The sequence below is a fragment of the Staurois parvus genome, unplaced genomic scaffold (assembly GCF_062004578.1).
Source record: "Staurois parvus isolate SC_StPar_1 unplaced genomic scaffold, SC_StPar_1.0 ptg000116l, whole genome shotgun sequence".
Classification (NCBI taxonomy): domain Eukaryota; kingdom Metazoa; phylum Chordata; class Amphibia; order Anura; family Ranidae; genus Staurois; species Staurois parvus.
This window is the reverse complement of record NW_028317912.1, coordinates 953,706-975,725: the sequence shown is the minus strand read 5'-3', so window position 1 is coordinate 975,725 and position 22,020 is coordinate 953,706. Positions and strand designations below refer to the sequence as shown.

Sequence of the window (22,020 nt, the reverse complement as noted above, 5' to 3'; positions counted from 1 at the left end):
GCCCCTCTGCTTTCTTATTATAAACTGACCACGCTAGGTATGATAACACAGAGTGGCCATTTTTCTAGCTCTGTTGGGAACTCGGTTTGCTCTCCGATGATCAGACTTGTGCTCAAATGCCCCCTCCCCCCACCACCACCACCTTTCCTTGCAAAGCCTTCCACTAGGAAGAGCAGTGTGCTGCTGTTTCTATTCCCTGAGATCTTACGCAGCTGAGAACAGAGGGTATAAGATCATTTTCTAAAAAAGGGAGAAAAAAAGATATTTGTACTGTTTTTTTGTTTTTGTTTTTTATACGTATACATAAATGTTTGCTTTTCAGTTGTATTTTAAACCGAATAGGTTGTTTTACAAGGTGAGGGTTCACATAAACCATAACCAGTTCCCTACCGCGCTATAGCTGAAGGACGGCTACAGTGTGGTTGTCTGGTTCTGGGACGACGTCCATGGACGTCATTCCAGAACACATCTCCTGTGTGCCCCCAGCACCAGGCATCCTGTTCCGCCAGTGATAGCTGTGATCTATGGACACAGCTGACCACGGGATACGGTAAGAAGCCAATCACGGTGGTTTTTACCATGTGATCAGCTGTGTCCAATGACACAGCAGATCACTGGATAAATACAGTTGCCGGTTCTCTGCTGCACTTTCCTCACGCTGTCACAGCTTGAGGAAAGTACTGCCGATAACCGGCAATTGTCAGAGACGTGATCACTGATCATCAGGGCACTTATGATCAGTGCCTTGATCATCAGTGCCCAACAGTGCCACCCACCTGTGCCCTGCTGTGCTGCCCAGCAGTGCCACCCATCAGTGCAGCATCATCAGTGCCTCCCAGTGCCTCCTCATCAGTGCTACCTATCTGTGCGGCCTCATCAACGCGCATCGGTGAAGGAGAAAAATTACCTGTTTGCAAAATGTTATAATAGAAACAAAGAAAAACTTTTTTCTTTTTTTCAAATTTTTTTGCATTTTTTTGCTTATAGCGCAAAAAATAAAACACCCAGCGGCGATCAAATACCACCAAAAGAAAGCTCTATTTGTGTTAAAAAATGTATAAAAATTTCATATGGGTACAGTGTTGCATGACCACGCAATTGTCATTCAAAGTGTGACCGCACTGAAAGCTGAAAATTGGCCTGGGCAGGAAGGGTGTATAAGTGCCTGGTAGGCAAGTAATTAAAGTAGTTGTGAAGTCATTGTAAAAAAAAAATGTATATTCTGATCGCTAAAAATAGATTTCAATAATCCATAGTTATAAATTATACAAAAAAGTGCTTTTACACTCTTTCAGAACCTTTGACAAAGGTTACATGATCGCTTTGCCTTCTTCAGCACATCATGGACTTGCAGATGGGCATCACCACCTCATTATGACTAGGGGATGCGAGAGTTTGACAGCGAAGCTGCAGATTCTCTGGCTAGGGAGTTGCTGAGGGATTGGCGGCAACATGGCTGAAAACCGACTACAGAATATACAGACACGCTTTGAGCTTGCACAGCATGCCTGTAATGCTTGACCCGGGAGTAGAAGGGACATAAACTGACCATGCTAGAACGCATTGGCATCCGTGCTTAGTGTGGTCAGTTTACAACCAGGAAGAGAGTAACTGTCAGGATAAACCAGCTATTATAGAACGAGTACAGGAAATAATAATATAAATATATGAAAAAATCAGTTTACAGCCTTAAACAGATTTAATTCATTTTCAGCATTAGACTCCTCAACGTATTTCAGCACAAGTGTAAACTAGGCCTTGTGTAACACTTGACGAGCTGAGCCTAATGTGTTTATTTAAAATCAAGATTTTTCATTATATTTGTAATTTATCTGTGTGTATGGCATCAGGTTTCAATCATTTTTATCTTTTGTAAACAAAAACCGCACATTCTGTTCACTATTGATTTGTGGTCTGATCAGGTTATCTTGGTTGCCAGAGCTGAGAACTGGAGTTGAGTCATTTTTCTTAATAATCTCAGAAATACTATTTAGTAATATTATTTGGACTTGCTGCTGTGCCTCCTTGATTCATCTGAATTTGTGAACTTTAAGTCCTCATTCATATGGGCCTCCTGCTTTTTATTTTACGTACAAGGGAAATTGTTCTGGTTGTAGTAAATGTAGATGCATTTATGTACCAGTTGGTTCACATGCGTTTAATTGTTCCACATTAGACTTTCTCCCCAAACTCACTTTTTATCATGCATTTTCCTGTATGTGTTTAGACACTTGCATTGTGTAATCTGCCCCTGGATGCATAGATTTCTATTTTTTTCTAAACTTAATTATACTGAATAGACCTGAAAGTATCTAGTATATACACAGTGTGTATTATACCATTTATATATATATATATATGCATTTTAGAACTATTCTATAATTGTATGTATCTCATGTGAAAGAGGCCCTAGGCTCGATTGGCACCTTTCTATGCATTTTTTGCTTACTGTCATTATCAACAATCATGTATTTTACAGTAATGTGCTGCTAATATTGTCCTACAGCGGGGGTGCTCAACCTGTGGCCCACGGAGCCCTCTGATGTGGCCCTTGACCCCAAAACAGGGAAGTGCACGTCTCTTATATCCTGTGAGTTTGGTGCACTTTCTGAAAGCACACGAAAACACCTGAATGCAGGAGTGCACCACACCCACAAAATAAAATAGAAATTGATCGCAAAGCACAGCTAACCCGTAGGAAAGCCCGTAGTGTGTAGAGCATCAGTGTGAAAGCAGCCTTATAGGGGGCTCAGGACAGTAAGGGCTTGTTTACTTTTGCAGTTTGAGGGGTGGTAAAACCCCACATTTGAGACATATTTTAACCTGCAGCCCCCTTCTCATCATTGTGCCCCTTTACACATTAAAGTGCTCCTTATCACAGTGGCCCATTACCTTATCACAGTTTTCCTTTACACATCACAGTGCCTCTTTCATTTCCAACCTCCCCTGCACCGTCCTACCAGGGCAGAGACATTTATCAGCCTGGCTGTCCTCTCTCGGGCCTCTCCCACCCAGCGCCGGTATCATCATTTAGTGGCGGAGGACAGGAGGTGATAAACGTATATTATCAAGCGGGTAATCGCTGCCCTGCCCCCACCCACCTAGTAAAAGGACACACAACTGTCAAGTGGCGGTCCGGACAGGACTGTTGCTTGGTCCGGGTCCTGACCACAGTCCGCCATTTAGTGATCCCTGCTCTAGCAGCTACAATACATGTAAAGCACATCGGAAAAATGTATGTGGTCAGTCTTCCCCTTCTTTATCATACCTGTTAGTAGTAGGGAAGAGCACAGCAAGGATTGATCTACAAAAAGAGCTCCTTTTTTTTTGGTTAGCCATCGGTAGTGGAGGGTAAATGGTCTTTAATTCAGCATTTGCCGAAAAGATCATTCATCTACTCCATAGCCATCCTCAGAAGTCTTCATTCTGCGGATGACTTTTTGCAGCCTTGCCTATATGGTGTCCGTTGTCACACAGCCAGTTTCTATCCAGAATGACTGTCATAAAATGCTCTGCCATGTAGTTCTCGGGTTTAAAAGGGTGATGTAATGGTGTTGCTACTAGTGAGCACTGCCAGTAGCAGAAGTATGTTGCTTATGACTTCTTATAGTATGCATTAGAAACTGCAGCAAGTCAGATGGAGCCCACTTAATTTCCTGGCTGGTAGATATTCAGCATCATCTAGCCCTTTCCTACCCAGCCTGGCTGTGCTGGCCCATTCCTCTCATTCATTGGATTTCAGTTCTTTCAATCATAGAGGCTCAGCATCTAAGAACTACTTGTCCAAGGTACTAAATTGGGGTCCTAATCTATTTGTCCCTCATGATAATCTACTTGTCCTGATGAAAAAAAATATGTAATTTTAACCAAAGCATAATTAAATCTGTGGTGCTTTTATTAATGTAGATATTCAGAATCCTCTATCCCTTTCCTAGCCAGCCTGGCTTTGCTGGCCCATTCCTCTCATTCATTGGATTTCAGTTCTTTCAATCAGAAGCTCAGCATCACATGTGGGCATTATCTAGGGCAGTGTACATGTTAATATGTCCTGCCTAGGAATGTCCACTCCTCCATACTGGCACCTAGCCATCAAGGCGTTTTCACATGTCCACTCCTCCATACTGGCACCTAGCCATCAAGGCGTTTTCACATGTCCACTCCTCCATGCTGGCACCTAGCCATCAAGGCGTTTTCACATGTCCACTCCTCCATACTGGCACCTAGCCATCAAGGCGTTTTCACATGTCCACTCCTCCATACTGGCACCTAGCCATCAAGGCGTTTTCACATGTCCACTCCTCCATACTGGCACCTAGCCATCAAGGCGTTTTCACATGTCCACTCCTCCATACTGGCACCTAGCCATCAAGGCGTTTTCACATTTTGCCTAACACCTCCCAAGAGCCAGCCAACTGCTTGCAATGGGTCTGAGTGCTGAGGCAAGGTGCTGTGATGTTTTCAGGAATCTGTGTGCAGCACCTTACTGGCCTCTCCTACCAGTCATGATCTGAATGAATTAAATAGAGAAGCATAGACACCCATTGGGCATAGATCAAGCTATGTAATAAAAACTGAAAGATTTTTATTTACAAAGGTCATTAGTATGTATTGGGGGGGTACACAAAATCTAAGCAGATAAAACTTCAGCTTTGAAATGTTTCAACCCAAATTAAAAAAAATGTCGTCTGGCAGACCTCAGCACTTACTCTCTGGGCTTACATTTTTTCTAACTTTGTGGTTGCTTTCATTTCCAGCTCTTATATTGCTCATGTCCATGCTTCCTCTTTTCACTCAGTCCCTGCTAGTCCCCTCGCGCTGCATTTACCCTCAGAATGAGAGAGCCCCTAAGCCTAGGGTAGCAGGCCACTAGCCGGCTACCCCCTCCTCCTGCCTCCAAGCGGATTTATTGACAGCAGCTCCACTGCACTCATGTAATATGAACTGTCTGGAATGGATGGCAAGTTTGGGGAAGCACTGCTGAGACTTTGACCAAGCAGCTTTGTAACATAGGAGCCGTAATTGCTCAAGCAGAAATATATATAAACTTTATTTGGGAATGCTGTTTGGGTTCATTTCTATATGTTTACTCAAAAAAAAAAACTGTAACTTTGTTACTACTTTAACATTCTAGAGCGCTAAACAGAACTGTAACTACAGAACAGGCTGGAAGGCTGGAGTTGTGTTTTAAAGCTTCAGTAGTTGTTCATATGTGTAGTCAGACATGGAGGTTGTGGTAGCAGCTGAATAAATTACAAATTTCAGCGTCATGCTTCATTGTACTCATTTAAGTCAGCTGTGCACTTTGATGACCTCATGCAAACAAGTTATGCAAATAATCATTGCAGACCTGTGGTAATGGCAAGTTTGACTTTGACGGATGAGCCAGTTCCCTCCAGGCCATGTGTATGCAAGCTCTTATCTACATGCTTACACAAGTCAACCTTGGATTCAGTCTCCAAGACATCTTTGAGGTCAGCTTCCTGTGAACTTGCCTCTCTCTCCTTTAACCCCCATGATATTTTAAGGCTCCATGCACATGGGGTGTTTTGATAACGATGGTAAAGTTAGCTGTGTAAAGTCACGTGAAAAACGTGAGTTTTTCAGCTTTTTTTTTTTTTTTGGCGGTTTTACATTAGCGTTTAGCAGCATTTTCCTGCGTTTTTTCACGTTTGCATTTTTGGGCGTTTTTAGTGTTTTCTTTTTTTTTTGCAAAAAAAAATTTTTTTTTTGTAAAAAAAAAAAAAGTAAAAAAAAACTCTGGTTTGTGGTGTTTTCCAGCATTACAGCATTTTTACAGCTAAAAAACCTCCTCTAGAAACCAACTAGTCCTGGGTTTTGTTTTTTTCCAGCCAAAAAACATCCCTGCCGAAAAACATTGATTACTGTAACGGAACCGGACCCAGACTGCGCTAGGGTATTTCCGTTAGACTCCAGCTTCCCTGTCCGAACACATTCCACGTACTCCACCACTGATCATACAGGAAATAGACCGCCCCAGACTCTTCTTAAGACAGGAAGTAAACTCCTTTATTTTTACACAAACACAAGATATATACACAGGGCGGGGAAACACAACCAGGAACAGGAAACACATCATCAGGCCCTCCTATCAGTGGGAAGGGCTACAGGAAACACCCCCCCCCCCCCACCCAACCAAGACACAGAACAATGGGATGCAGCACATGGCAGAGAACAATGGATAACCACCTGGCAGAGAACGAAGAACAATCCCCACACAAATACACAATACTATGACATTCACATTCACACCCTGTACCCCTTCACAGGCACAGGGTGGGTTAAACATAATGAAGGGAACATGAGCTGACACAGGGGTCCCCCCAGCCCCAAAAGTCACTCCCGTCACAATTACAGTCTGTGTGCATGGACACATAAGATAACATGCTGGGGGTTTACTAGCGGTAGAAAAAAACGTCAAAATGTATGCATGTGGTGTGAGCAAGAAACGCTGTCCTATGTATTTTGGCTATTAGATTATGGTGTACAGTGCTGTGGAATGTGCCTGTGCTGTCATATAAATGAATAAAAGCGATGCTTTGGCATCTCTGTGATTCAGCCATTGGAAATAAAGCATCCATTCATCTGTATGTGGCTGGACAATGATTTAACAGCATATTGAAAGTTTCCAGCAGTACTTTATATTCTCATGTTCAGGGCTGGATGCAAGTCTGGCATCAGTTTTAGACTTTGTTCACATATATCCTTTTTGCATGTGATGCTTTTTGCAGGTTTTTTTTTTTTTTGCATTTTTCTATGAGTTTTTGATGCATTTTTACTGCGAGTGCTGATTACATTTTTTGTTCTGCTACTATACTGTATTCCCTACTTCCAAATAAAAATACTACACTATTAGCACCTCATTGTGTTTGGCTTGTTATTAACGAGCCTCCAAGGTGGAGAGATCCTTACTTTTCTGAGGTGTTTATCCAGTGGTCTGAGGTTTCCCTGGAGTTGTCCCTGGATGCTGAGAGGGTCCCGTGAGAGAGATTGGAGTTGCCTTGTATGCTGACCTCGTGTGGGATGATTCCACCATCCTTACCTGTACCCAGATGACCACAATGGGATAATATATATACATGCGCTTTAATTTTGTGCTTCTGCTGAGTGCAATCCTGTTACCGGTTTCAATCATGGATTTCACCAGCACGGATCACTTGAATTTTGGACTTTATTTATCTTGCTGATTTTATGTCATTATTCATTATACACCAAAGTCACTTTATATTTATTATCACTTTCTTATGTGTCATATGACGGTTCACTATATACTTACTGAACACTTATAGCGCTAGTAAGAGCCCACGTTAGATATATTTTGTTTCTTTTCAGTGCTGCATTTTTATATTTATATATGCTAGAGATGGTTTGCACCTAAATGGAAGGGGGTCTGCTGTGCTGGGGAAGAGGTTTATGGGAAGGCTGGAGGAGTATTTAAACTAGGATCGAAGGGGGAGGGAGAATTAGCTTATAATGGAGTAGACAGATCAGACAGGGGTCAGTACTTATTCGTGGGTGGGATGGGGGGAGGGCTATGGCAGATAAGGTTCCCGTGTTACAAATAACCATTGGAATTGGTACCATTTGTATGAAAATAAACAAATATGCAAACTACCTGTGTATAAGGTGTCAAAGAATTAAAGTGTTTGTTCACCAATGCCAGAACTCTGCCAAGCAAAATAGCTGAGTTGGAACCTTAGGTGCATGAGCAGAACTATGATTTAATTAGTACTGCTGAATCTTGGCTTCATTCTTCACATGACTGGGCCATTAATATTCCTGGTTATGTTCTCTTTCGGAGAGACAGGGTAAAAAGGAAAGGTGGTGGTGTTTGTCTTTGTGCGAAGTGATCTCACAGTGAGTGTGAAAGAGGACCTAGTTGATGGAGAGTGTGATGAGGCTGAAGCATTATGGGTGGAACTGCACATTGGGGTGCGTACTACAAAGGTAATCATTGGAGTTTGTTATAGGCCTCCCAGTGTTAATAAGAAGGTGGAGACTCCGCTCCTTGCACAGATCGAAAGGGCTGAGATAGTGATAATAACGGGGATTTTAACTACCCGGAAATTGACTGGAGTAATGGCACTGCAGGAACAGTTACAGGGCAAAAATTTATAAACCTACTACAAGACAATTTTATGTTACAGTTCAGAGAGGCCCCAACTAGGAATGATGCTCTGCTGGACCTGGTAATCTCAAACCATGCAGAGCTTATTCCAAATGTCCATATAAAAGAACATCTGAGTAGCAGTGACCATAACTTGATTTCATTATTAGCTGTAAACAACAAGCACATACGGGAAAAATAAAAACGCTCAACTTTGAGAGCTACTTTTCCAAGAGCTGCTCTCCAACACTTAGACTGGGAGGGAACATTGGCATCGATGAACACAACACAGAAATGGGAGTTCTTCAAAAAGACAGTATGTGAACACACTGCAAAATATACCCATGGGCAACAAGTTTTTAAAAGGCTAAAAATCGAACCTATGTGGCTTACGGACAAAGTTAAAAAAGCTATAGATAATAAGAAAAGCGCTTTCATCAACTAAAAAAATGAAGGAACACTATCATCGTTTAAACAATACAAAGAATATAACAGAATATGTAAAAAGTCAAGTCAAGGCTGCAAAAAATTAAAACGAACAACAGATTGCAAATGATAGTAGGATGAACCCCAAAAAAATTCTTCAAATAAATTAATAGTAAAAAGGTCCGGTCCGACCATGTAGGCCCTTTACAAAATCATCCAGAGTGGGTGACTGGGGACAGAGAAGGCAAATTTCTTCAGCTCTGTGTATATAAAGGAGCATGGGGGAGCTCTTGTCCATAATGGGCATGGTAATGACACAGCTCCAGATGATCCACATTGGCTTACAATTGATATGATCCAAAAATATTTAGACAGAATAAAGGTGAATAAAGCATCTGGACCGGATGGCATATACCCAGGGGTCCTTTAAGAATTGACATTTTAAAGCCATTGTTTCTAATTTTTAGGGACTCTTTAATGACTAGCATAGAACCAATGGATTGGCATAAGGTCAGCGTGGTGCCTATATTTAAAAGGGATCAAAATCTTTACCAAGTAATTACAGACCTGTTAGTTTAACTTCTATAGTTGGGAAGATACTGGAGAGTTTAATAAAAGACCACATAGATGAGTTCTTGCTAAAAAAAAAAAAAAAAAATCTGATTTCTTTTTATGAGGGGGTGAGCAAAACCTTGGAAAACCTTGGACAGAGGGGTGGCGGTGGACGTGGTATACTTGGATTTTATAAAAGCGTTTGACACAGTTCCCCACACACGGCTAATGTGCAAGGTGAAGTCTACAAGTTTGGAAAAATCTGTATGTAAATGGATAGAAAACTGGGTAAAAGATCGTATTCATAGAGTAGTGGTTAATGATTCATACTCTGAATGGTCTAGGGTTGTAGTGGTGTACCCCAAGGTTCAGTGTTGGGACCCTTACTTTTTAATATATTTATAAACAATATGGGGTCTGGGATTAAAAATCCCATTTCAGTCTTTGCAAATGACACCAAGCTGTGCAGTGGAATAACGTCCTTACAGGATGTCTCCAATTTACAAGCCACCCTCAATGCACTGTTTAATTGGGCAACTATGTGGTAAATGAGGTTTAATGTTGATAAATGTAAGTTATGCACTTGGGGGCTAAGAATATGCATGCATCATACATACTAGGGGGGTACAATTGGGGAAATCCATGTTGGAGAAGGATTTGGGAGTTCTGGTAGATCACAAGCTTAATAATGGCATGTAATGCCAAGCTGCGGTTTCTAAAGCGAGGAAAATCCTCTCTTGTATTAAGAGGTATAGACTCCAGAGAGAGAGATATATCATATTAGATTGTAAGCTCAAAAGAGCAGGGCCCTCGAACCCCTCGTGTAGTGTATTGTTACTGTTTTGTCTCATGTTCTGCTCCCCTTGCTACTGTACAGCGCTGAGCATACCCTTTTGGCGCTATATAAATACTGTATAATAATAATATTACCCCAGTAGAAATCATTAGTAAGACCTCATCTGGAATATGCAGTTCCGTTTTGGGCACCAATTCACAAAAAAAACATTGGGGAACTGGAGAAAGTACAGAGAAGGGCAACCAAACTGATAAGAGGCATGGAGGAGCTCAGCTATGAGGAAAGATTAGAGGAACTGAATTTATTCTCTCTTGAGAAGAGGCGATTAAGAGGGGAAATGATCAACATGTATAAATACATCAGTGGTTCATATAGTGAACTCGGTGTAGAGCTATTCACCCTGAGGTCATCAGAGGACAAGGGGGCACTCTTTATGTCTGGAGGAAAAGAGATTTAATCTCCAAATACAGAAAGGTTTCTTCACAGTGAGAGCTGTGAAAATGTAGAATAGACTCCCTCAAGAGTTGGTTCTGGCCAGCTCAGTGGATTGCTTTAAAAAAGGCCTGGATTCTTTCTTTTATACACAGAATATAACCTTTATAGGTAAAGTTGATCCAGGGAATATCCAATTGCCTTTCAGGGGATCAGGAAGGATTTTTTTCCCCTGCAGGAGCAAATTGGATCATGCGTTGCTATGTTTTTTGCCTACCTCTGGATCAACTGTGAGTGTAGGATTATAACTTTTTTTTTTTCTTTATAGTTGAACTGGATGGACTTTTGTCTTTTTTCAGCCAGACTAACTATGTAAGTATGTATGTAACTCTGCCTCATAGCCCAGACATATGAAGAATATGGGAGATTGTTGTCACATGTATCACACAGCCAGTACTTGCCAGATATTCTTGCAGCTCCTTTAATGTTGCTTTAGGCCTCTGGGCAGCCTCCCATCAATTTTGGAGGGACATCCAATTCTTGGTAATGTCGCTGTTGTGCCATATTTTCTCCACTTGATGACTATCTTCACTGTGTTCCATGGTATATCTAATGCCTTGGAAATTCTTTTGTACCCTTCTGACTGATACCTTTTAACAATGAGATCCCTCTGTTGCTTTGGGAGCTCTCTGTGTACCATGGCTTTTGCTGTAGGATGTGACTAAGAAAGGAAAGGCCTACTAGAACAGCTGAACTTTATTTTGGGTTATTCAGAGGCACTTTAAATGATGGCAGGTGTGAAAGGTGGAAAACGTTCTGAAATTATTTATCTAATTTTTTTACATCACAGAAACCTGACATTTGAACAGGGATGTATAGACTTTTTATATCCACTGTATGTGCTTGGGTGTAACTCTGTAATTTTTTTTACTTCGCTTTTATTTTTTTCAATCACATAAGGAACAAAGAGTCCCCTATGTGATGATTTTTTTTGTGCCAGGTTCTCTGGGACATGCCTCCCCCCTGCTCCATTGAATGTAATGCAGTGCAGCAGAGCTCACTGCATTACATTCTTTCCTGGCCTTGATGGCCAGGAAATCTATCAATGGGGACCCAGAAGTGACATCTTACATGTCGCTTCTAGGTCAGGACAAGAAGCGGGAGGAGAGCAGACATGTGTCCGCTCTCCTCCCTTCCATCTACCACTGTGCCTGTCCTGGGCCCACAGATGGGTAAGTGGAGCACAGGATACATAGCGCAGGGGTCTGGCATATTAGCGTGGTGTGTGGAAGTAATTATTCATTCAATTAGCGTCTGAATGCTTCCACCTTGCAAGCACTGCCCGCAGCAGGGCTATTTGTAGGAAAAAACTACCTGCCTGCTGCCCAGAGCTACCTGCCAGGCGATATAAATTGCGCATCCCTGTCCTCTCCCCCCTCTTATACTTTTGGATTCTTTTCTTTCTTTGAGGGGGCACCGATTTTCTGACAGCTACCCTCTCTACTTCTGCCCAGATAGCCTAGGCGACCCGAGTGGAAATTCACACCCCCCTTATTTGTGGCTGCTGACTTTTAATTTTTCTGGTTCCAGGGTTCCTATTCAAAGACCATTATTGGAAAGAAAAATAGTCAATGACAGTATTTCAGACCTTTTAGATTATTCTCCACATTTACCACGGTCAAGCTGTTTAAAAAAAAAAAAAAAAAAAAAAAAAACGTGACGGGCTGAGATGAGCTTTAACACTGTCAGACGGTCCTGCATAGCGCATGACTAGGGCCCGCTCACATGGTGTATTACTCTTTATTAGGTCCCCTTCTGGACAAACAAGCATTAACTGCCTCCTGCCAATGCACAGATGAGGCCAGGCAGGACAAGCGATGTTCTGGGGGGAAGCACTGGTCCTTCCACTTCTGGCGCTTGGGCTGTGGAGCCATGTGATCTGTGACCTGATCACTGATTTGATGTACTGGGCCGCTCTAATTGGCCCTGGTACCATGTGATCGTCATTTAGCACATTTCTGCAATACAAGTTTTGTCTCTTAAAAAACACTACAAATACAAAACACGTTGATATGCCAGAAATTCAGTGTGCTCCTAATTTCCTGTTTTAAGCTGACAACACCATTCATTGAAAAAATAAGGTGGTCTTTGACAGAGGTGCCAAGCAAGCAACTCAAGTACAGGTCTATGCACACTCCCAACACTTTTTATTTGATCTGTTAAATATACCAAGAAAAACAATTTTTTTGATCTGTTCTTTAACTGCAGAAATATTTGTAGATCCTGCCAGAAATCCAGTAGGTTAGTAACCCGCTTGTGCTTGCTGTCTGTGATCCAACTGCCAACACTCAGCACCAGAGATAGGTGAGAATAATGCTGTTTTATGGAGATGGGGATAGTTAAATGTTTTCTGTAGTACTGTGAGCTACAGGAAAAGTTACTAGCAGAATAATTAATGAATGAACTAGATATATTTTTACAAGGCAACCTGCCCGTTTACCATTTGTGATGGTCTAATTTACTCCAAAAAAGACCAATAAACCTAAAGAGGGAAAATAAACATGTAATGTGAAATGCTGCTAGTCCCATTTACCAATGTGTGTATAGAGACATCTGTTCCTGCACAGTACTTATGTAACATTATCAGCCATGCAGCCAGCTGATCTCTGTGTGAGCCAACGGATGCTGATCACAACAGACAATGCGCTTTTCTTCTGTGGTTTCTCAGCTGGGTGACTCCTATCTTTCAACAATATGATTTTGTTTGGACATTTGCTTATGTAAATTAAATCTTTTTAGATTGTGTGGAACTACTAGTGCCGGCATAGCCTCCGACATGAAAGAATTGTGGATGAGTTGCAGAAGGTCTGTTCCAGCTTCTGATTATTGTGTATAAGTAGGCTTGCTAGCTGTTCTGGAATCCAAAGGGTTAAGGAACTGGGAGGACTGGCCAATGCAGTGACTTTGTTTCCGTAGGAAGGGCCCGGTCATGTGACTTCTTCTATCCAGCTTCCCCCATCACAGGGGCAGGAAATTTTAGGGTGGACTCCAGAGATAGCAGTTCCAGAAAGCAGACTCTCTATGAGAAGAATGGATCTTCGGAACGTCTTCAGACACTGGTTCAGTAAGTCTCTGTCCTGCAGGGTTATCAATAGTCGTCTCCTTCCCTCTGCTAGGACAATGCTTCTCTTTAATCACTGCTTTCCCAGTGCATTGTGGCTGAGAACAGTCCCTCCTCTTTCTTCAGTGCTTTGCACAGGATATCACTCTCTGGGTGGCATGCTCCAGTGCAGGTGAACTTTCATTCCTTCTAGGAAGGGCTGTGCCTTTCTTTACTCATTCTGTACCTATTCCTGAGTACTTAGGGTGAAGTTTGAACATCTTGTAGTTTAACAGCATTTAATTATTGAACGTGTTTGTAGAGGTGACGAATTTCTCGCCTCATTGCCGGATTAGTTTGTATTTCCCATAAAAGCTACAGAAACTGTTCTAAAACTTTTTGTATAAAGAGATACATGCCCATATGAATACGTGTGTTAACGGGCTTATTTCATGCATTTGTTTTATGGCCACCTTTAAATTAATGCGCTGTGGTGACATTCCTTGTCATTGGCACCTGACACACCGTTGTGCGTTGTAGTGCATTGTGTTACAACTTGTGTGACACAGACGATCTGGTGTGTTGGCAGCTATTATTTTTTTAATGCACGGCTTAGATGCGACATACATTAATTCAAAACGTAAATAATTCCGAGTGTATAGTTCTTTGAAGCAGGGTGGATTTGATTTAAATCAAACTGATTTAAATCACTAGTCAGTAAGGCTTGATTTAAATCCTAGTTTTCTGCATAGACTAATTCTTGCTGGTATAACTTTAATATGCAAGTAGATGAAGATTTTTAGAATAACAACTTTTCATATTAGTTTTTTTATCCCCAGTTTAATAGGCTAATCATTCATATTTGGAAAACTTTTCTGTTGTACTTAGGAGAAAAATAATCATTACCTTAATAATAACAATTTAAATAGATTTATTCAACTGAAACAATAACATTCCAGCATATGTTATTTGCTTAAACATCCATGTTTGTTAACTAATTTGGCTAAACAAAATATATATATTTTAAGAAATTTAGACTGTCAGCCCCTTCCTCCTCAGACTTAGTTTCACTTTCTTCTTGTGCAGATCTATTCCACTCCAAACAATCAGAAAAATATTGTTTCTATTATATTCACTGAACTTCTTGAAACTTAGCACTGAAGGGGTTGATTCTGTATTCATAGGTTTGTAGAAGTTAGGATTAAGGTCTTTTTCTTAACTCTGTTCATGTTATAACATTTTTGCTGTGAAGAAGAGGCATGTGATCTCCGCTGAGTCAAATTCAGTTTTGAGAACTGCAAAAGTAAACCAAACATCTGTGATATCTTGTAGGCAGAGAAACTGCCCAATAATCGTACAAAAACCTCTGGAAGAGCATGACATTGTGAATGGATTAATTTAATTTACCAAAAAAATTAAACATATACAGCCTTATTCTACATAATTAAAAAACGAATCTTTATTTCATGATGAAATAACCTTTGGATGATAATATATTTTCCTCAAAAAGCATTTTATTTAAAAAAATCCGATTTTAAATTAAAAAAATCCAATTTTTTTTTTTTTTTTTTTTTTTTTTTTTTTAAAATCATTGATTTTTATCCACCCTGCTTTGAAGTGACCCTGTTGCTACAGAGCAATAATAAAATGTGTTTATGTATGTGTGTGTGTGTGTGTGTGTGTGTGTGTGTGTATATATATATATATATATATATATATGTATATATGTGTGTATATATCTATGTGTGTGTGTATATATATATATATACACACACACACACACACGCTCTTTGTTGATAAAGTTCAGTTAATTGCAACTCATGTTAATGAAGGGGTATTTTGTGTAAAAGTAGGAGTTTGAGGCATGTGTTTAAGGGCTTGTTCACACTTGACTGTTTTCCAACTCTTGCCAAACACCCCTATAATGTTTGCGGAGCGTTTTTAACACTCTGCAAACGCCGCATGCGCGGTTTAGCGGAGGTTGCTAGGCATTTGCCAAGCGTTAAAAACGCCCCACAAACCCCTATAATGAAGTTTGAATGGTGTTAACACTCCACAAACGCCCCGCAACTGCACCGCAAACACTGGACGTTTGCGGAGTGGCACCATAGACTAGAATAGGAGGCTTCAACTCCTGACTCGACCAGAGGCGTCCATTTTGCCGCGACGCTAAAGCTCCCGTTTGAACAGCACCATGTGCTGCAATGTGCAGAATTTTCCCAGGCATTTGGGAAATGGTAAAAACGCTTCCCAAACGGCGTTCTGCAGCTTGCTAACAAGTCTAGTGTGAACGTAGCCTAACTCTCCTCAAATTTCTAGTGAAATCTGGCTGAAATTAACACCATGGACAGCATTCAGTGCTGTTCACATTAGTGAAGCGTTTGTTGCTGCACTTCAAAAATGAAGCTTCATGTGGAGTTTGGAAGGAGTTGAAGCATTCCATTCAAGTCTATGGTAATGCACCATAAACACACTGGTACACATTTGCAGAGTGTTTGCAGCACGTTTAGGCTTTGTTCACTACAGCCCAAAAAAAAGCATCTAGGGTGCGTTTTTATCATGCATCACATGCGCATAGGTAGTTTGGGGATCATTTTTATTGCTCCTTTAACGTCTAACTTAAACTCAACGAACAACTCACATTAACACTATAGGCATTTTGGTAACCTTCAGTATTTTGAGCAAGTGTTAACAAGGCCTTAATAGCATCCCTATACATGTATACAAGTAAAAACATACATATTTGTGGCAGGTTTCATTTTGGAAATATAGTGCTTGCCATATGTGTGTGTTAACTTTGCTAATCCCAGCTTAATTTGCGGAACCCAGCATGCTTCCATGTCTCGTCATATCAAAGCAATATGTGATTGTAATGTTATTGTGGTGAGATACTGCCCCATGTGCAGTCATTTAATAAAGCAGCCTATAGATTATGCAACTTTCTTTACTACCACCATGGGTGGAAAGAGAGGGGGGAAAAAAAAGCTAGATTTCCAAATCAACACAGTCACTGTTGATAGGGGATTCCCTCCCGCTGTACTATTGTTTTGTGCTGGCGGGGAGCCTAGAACACGATTACTGCTAGCGGCTATAGCCACCGGCAGTAATCACATGTAAAAAATCAGACAGTCTGCTTGTATCAAAGTCAGTCAATGGGTTGCCTTGGTACAACTAGCCTGTCCAAAGATAGACTGAATCTCAGCCGGTTCAGCAGGGGCGGCTCAGGTCTGAATTATGTCTTCAATCCTTCCTAAAATGAAATTACGCATACCACCTAAATGAAACTTGTGAACATTCACACTTGTATCTTCCTGGTGCATGTGCTTTAAATTATACTGATTAATAACCATGCAGTGACTGTGGGCAGCCTATGTTCATCAATGGAGATGTGGTGGCTGTAAAGACTCACCTGCACATCTGAGTTTGACAGGTACACAGCCCCAGATGCACAATGTTTGCGTTCGTGTCCGTGCACCTGTCCCTGCATTCCTGTCAACTTCAGATGTGCAGGTGAGTCCATACAGCCTCAGTGTCTTTGACACAGCACCACTGCATACTAAAGACCTGGGCACACAAGTCTGCATTTGCTGATGCATGGATGTAAATGTTTGTACTAATGTTTTCATGCATCCATCATTCATGGACCCTTTTGGCCTCTGCCACTATTTATTTAAGGCCAGCATGTAAACATCAACATATGCACTGTTGAATACACAGATTACCGCAGCACAAATGTTACATGTGTACATCAGAAGGACAAGCAGGATCTTGCTGGCAGCAAAAGCCTATGTAGGGACATGAGACCTTAGACTGTCACTGTTAAGTAGTGGATACGTGGGGATTATTTTTGAAGAATAACATTGTTTAGTGTCACTTTAAGAAGTGCAGAGAATATTGGAGAGAGTGACTGTTGTCATCCTTGGAATAGAAGCTGTATGCAGGATACTCCTACTACTTCTTGTGCCAGCTCCCTGTGACATTTAGTTTTTAGTTTTCTATGAAGATGTGAATAAATTCACTTTCCCAGTAGGCTAGAAACCTCTGTGCCATCGTTCATTCATAGCTTCTCGAGCCATGTGGAATCGGGCTGTAGAGCAAGTATAGGCAGTGTGGACACAGAGTGAGGGGGGAGGGATCGGTCATGATGATGAAACACAGGTTAGTGGACGTTTGCAAAGACAGGAAAGTGTCAAGCTGTGTCTGCTTATGCCTTTGCATTGTGACATTTATAAATGAAATATAGTCAGGCATCCTGTCGCAGAATGCAAAGTGTATTAATGTAATTTTCTTTATTGCACTTTAGTTTTCATGTGTCAGAAGTACAGTTGGCTTTTTGGTTTGTCAAACCAAATTTAAGCTTCTTTGTAATGTTTGCATCTGATTTGTCAAGACTCTTTAGGCTGTATGCTAATGTAACAGGGGTTAACGCAGTGTCTAATCATATCCGTTAAATTCAGACTTCAGGCACTTTGAACAAAGCTGGGTCACAAGGCTCCAACAGATTTTGGCAACCAGTTGTAGACCGGAAATGGATGTGAAGTCAGAACTCCAAGCAGGATTAAGAGGCACAGAGAAGGGGTTAAGCAAGTTTTTGTGTCTGCCTCTTTAGGATTAAGGGCTTTCTCCGCTTCATCCAGTTCATGATAATACATGCTGCAGTGAGGACGTTTTAACCAGATTAGTAATTTGTAACATATGGCTTCTCTCCAGTGGAGGAGTCACAAAACACTACCTCATTCTAAACCCTGTCCTGTGCGCCACACAAACAAGTCCATTCTGCACTCTGTAGGTTTTCTGAAAGTTTCATATCCTGGGCAGGTTTGAGAGTCATCTGTTGGATGAGCCAAGTAAGTTCCCTTGTTGATTGGGAGTTTGGCAGTTTCAGTTTGAACTAACGGACTAGTTTATTTGCTACTGTTATGCCCCCACGTGGCCTTTCCTGGATATTAAAAGTCATGTGATACTTATGTAGCGCTACCCTCTTGAGGGCCACTGAAATTTTAGGTCCCCCTAAGCTCTGCACAGCCAATCAACATGCATTTTCCATACACAGTCCGTAAATAGTCCATGAGATTGCTTTTTGTTGTGTTATTAGGGGTTGACAACATAGATCGGGTCTAGGGGTGTATGGGATGCCCAATGGAACTGAAACAACTTGGAGGACAAAATCTTAGGCACAAAAATCCAGAAAAATCATGAAAACCAATCCTAGGCTATCTACTCATTCAGGAGTGGCTCTAATCTTCTGAAGAATCAGCATACAGTCTTTGCAAGGAACACTCATTCCCCTTAAATGAACCTCCTCAGCCAGTTGGATGAGAAGATTTTCATCCGGGGTCTATCTTGAGCATTTCCCAGTGCAAGGGATTCTGAGACACACAAGTAATGCAATCCCAGGGAGAACTATTTGGATATTGCACCTGACTGCCCTCTCCCTTCTTTGGCTCAGGGGGTGTAGAAGTACTCACACTGTCCACCGAACTCCCCTTGCTGTCCAGGCTCTTATATTTAAGGGTTGACCTAGCCACCATATCAGGCCTCCTGCCTGGGGATTGGCCAGATTCCCCTACGTATGTAGATCAGCCCCTCCTCTCCCCACTTACTGGCTTCTAGAAACTTCTCCAAGTTTCTAGAGCAGGGGGTAGGTATCAGAGAACTGACCTGTAGAGAGCCCTTTAGCCTTAACATGAAGTAACCTCGCTGACTTACTCCAACACTGATTCATACCCAGGCTTCTAGCAAGCCTCTAACTATGCACACACAAAAAAAACTATCTTACCCTAGAGGGCGTTACACTTAGTGGTTGTAAACACTCAGGTATACCCAGTGAAGTGACTGTCCTCAGGTGATACACAAAATCATCCTACATAGGTTGTACCTGTCTATCTGCAGTCTTCTCTTCTCTACACCCTTTCAAAGTGCTGAATTTATAACGCTTGTCTGAAAGTTCAAAAAACGGGGCGGACAACAGAAGTTAGAGCAGTGCTCAGTGAGGAGAGCTCTGATAGCTGATTGAAGGGAATGAACACACCCCCCCCCCCCCTTCACACATCTCACAGGAACAGAGCTGAGGCTGTCAATCTGCTGGAGATCCCTCTCCTTTCACCAGTTTTCTCTTGCTGCCAAGAATACTTTTCATAAGCAGCAGACAGAAATGACAAATGTGCTGGTTCACATTGATGCAGTGCCTGCGATTTCTGTGACAGGCGCAAATTAAATGTGATTTCTGAGGGGACTGGGTATAGCAGGAGATGACATTTGCAATACATCCGCACTAAACTCTCACAGGACCCTTTTTTCAACCTCATCACATTCACGCAGCAATAATGTGAACAGGCCTCATTGGAAATAATGCTTTTTAACATTACATGCAAATCTATACTTTTCTCAATGCTCTGATCCACGTAGAATTTGCAGCAGTGTGAACTGGCACTTAGCGGTCTTAATTGAGACAAGTACACACTATAGAGGGATATGCTTTGTTCATATTTCAGGTTTGAGGTTTACAACCACTCTACAAGTGGGTGGGAGCAGGTTTAAGCTTAGTTAAGAAGCAAGCTGAACTTTAACTTTAAACTCCTATTCTATTTACCCTGTGAAAGGAAGATGTGTATATGTACCTATTCTGAGAGAGATTCGGTCCGGGTCACATGACCTCTCCATCGGGCAGCTCCAGTAAAGAGGAGATATCGCTGACAATGGCTTCAGAGCCTGGGCTTTGATGTTGCCCATAGGCTTACTAGGAGGGGCATTCATTGTCGGATGTCCCTCCTCTACGCTGAAGCTGCCGCTGATCACGTCACTGGACCTGGTTGCTCTCAGAATAGGTCAGTATACACATTACTTTCACAGAATGGATAGAATAGGGTTTAGAAGGGCTGGGGCTAACAGATTTAAACTTGGTTAGGAATAGGCTGAACTTTAAAACAGGCAAGTTAACTTGTCCCCAGTTTTGCTTTTAGTCTTTCCTCAATACTGACTTACCGTGTGTGTTGCGCACTGTTTCTGTGTGCATGAGGTCATAGTGGTAGAAGTGGCACTTTGCTTCTTCAGGTTTAAGCTGCCCCCTGGTGATTTAATTTGATTTGTCAAGACTCTGTAGGCTGTATGCTAATATAAAAGGGGTTAAAGCTGTGTCTAATCATATCCATTAAACTCAAACTTCAGGTACTTTGAACAAAGATAGGTCACAATTGGTAAGGGACCATTCAAAAAGCAACAGGAGATTGCAGAAAATACAGATTCAGAAAATGAATGAAGCAGAAGCAGGAAGATCCTTGAACTGCAGGTACTCGGGTACTGCTTTCTCGCCAGCAAGGAACATAGTGGTCAGTACAGTAGTAACATCACCAAATCTCAGACTAGCATCCAAAAGTAGCGGTGCCTTAGATGGTCTCACACTGCAAGGTTCGAAGAACGGGTGGCTGCAGAAAATACAATACTGTTCTTCAGGAGGAATTCCAGAAAAGATGCTAATTGTTGCAGAGAACCACATGGGTACAATTAACTTTCCTAGATGTTCCCTAGAAGACAGCAGGTCTTCACTCTTGAGTTTGGGTCCACTTTTAAGTAGTGTTTTTTTTATCACAATCAATTATGGCATGATCATAAACACAAAACTAGTTGCACAGATTAAATTGGGTACAAGTAACCAGTGATGGGTTATCTAGGTGACAGGAAACATCTGTATGTCTCAGGAAAAGCGTTACAATGTGGGATCACTCAACTGGGACAGCCATTCCCCTCCTCCCCTCTGTTAAGAATGGTCTCCATTATGACATAATAGATTTCCTCATGATGATCTGAGCATCAATTTACAGAGTGTGGACAGAAGCCCGGTTTGTTTTCTAGCCTTCAGAATAGTTTCATTTATAGTCTATAAATAATGGTTTGTATTTACAGTATAGCAGAAGGTCCTACATAATGACTACGGTGCGTTTCACAAAGAAGCTTTTTTTTAAAAACAATTTCAACATTTGGATCTCATTTTATGTTTGTGCTGGACTCATTCTAATAAAAAAAGCCATCTCTTTGGACTCATTCTAATAAAAAAAAGCCATCTCTTTGCATTCGTTTTATCCATTTGTCAGCGTGGATATACATGGACCTCAGAAGAGTATAGTCTAAGCATACAGGAGTTTGTGTTTGGAGCAGTCTGTAAAGCAAACAAAAAAAATCATTGCAAAATTCAGCCATACTCTAAATTTTTGCATATACCAATAATGTTTACTGAGAGAGATAGATGGGCCTGCTATTGCTGATATCACCTTCTGAAATATTAGTTTCATGGCATTTGGTGACTTCAACACTTTCGTTAAGGATATAGATCAGGAGTTCTTGTTGACTTAGAGAAAATAGTAGGCCCCATTGCTTAGCTCTCCTCCTGAAAATGCTGACTATATGGCTGTCGTGTCGATCCTGTGGCTTTATTACATTCCAAGTTCCTTTTTTTTTTTTTTTGGTGCAAATATGCAGCTTTGTGTGCTTTAAAGAACAGTTGAATGTTGAACTTCAGGATTTCTGGACATTAAATGGTAAAAATTACATTATATTACTGATGTGTATGTTCAATATGCTGAGTAAATTGAC

The 22,020-nt window shown here is 41.3% G+C and overlaps 1 protein-coding gene across 5 annotated transcripts in view; it reads left to right on the top strand.

The window, feature by feature from the left end:
* Positions 1 to 22,020, top strand: part of NCK1 (NCK adaptor protein 1) — a 157,518-nt gene that overhangs the window by 107,510 nt on the left and 27,988 nt on the right. Inside the window, exon 1 of one of the 5 annotated variants that reach the window (XM_089671947.1) lies at positions 13,323 to 13,455. The exons of the other annotated variants lie outside the window; for them this stretch is intronic. Within the exon in view, the coding sequence (XP_089528073.1) occupies positions 13,413 to 13,455 (43 nt within the window). The 5' untranslated portion in view covers positions 13,323 to 13,412. Of the gene's footprint in view, positions 1 to 13,322; positions 13,456 to 22,020 lie in introns of those variants that run through there. 5 annotated transcript variants of the gene reach the window in all.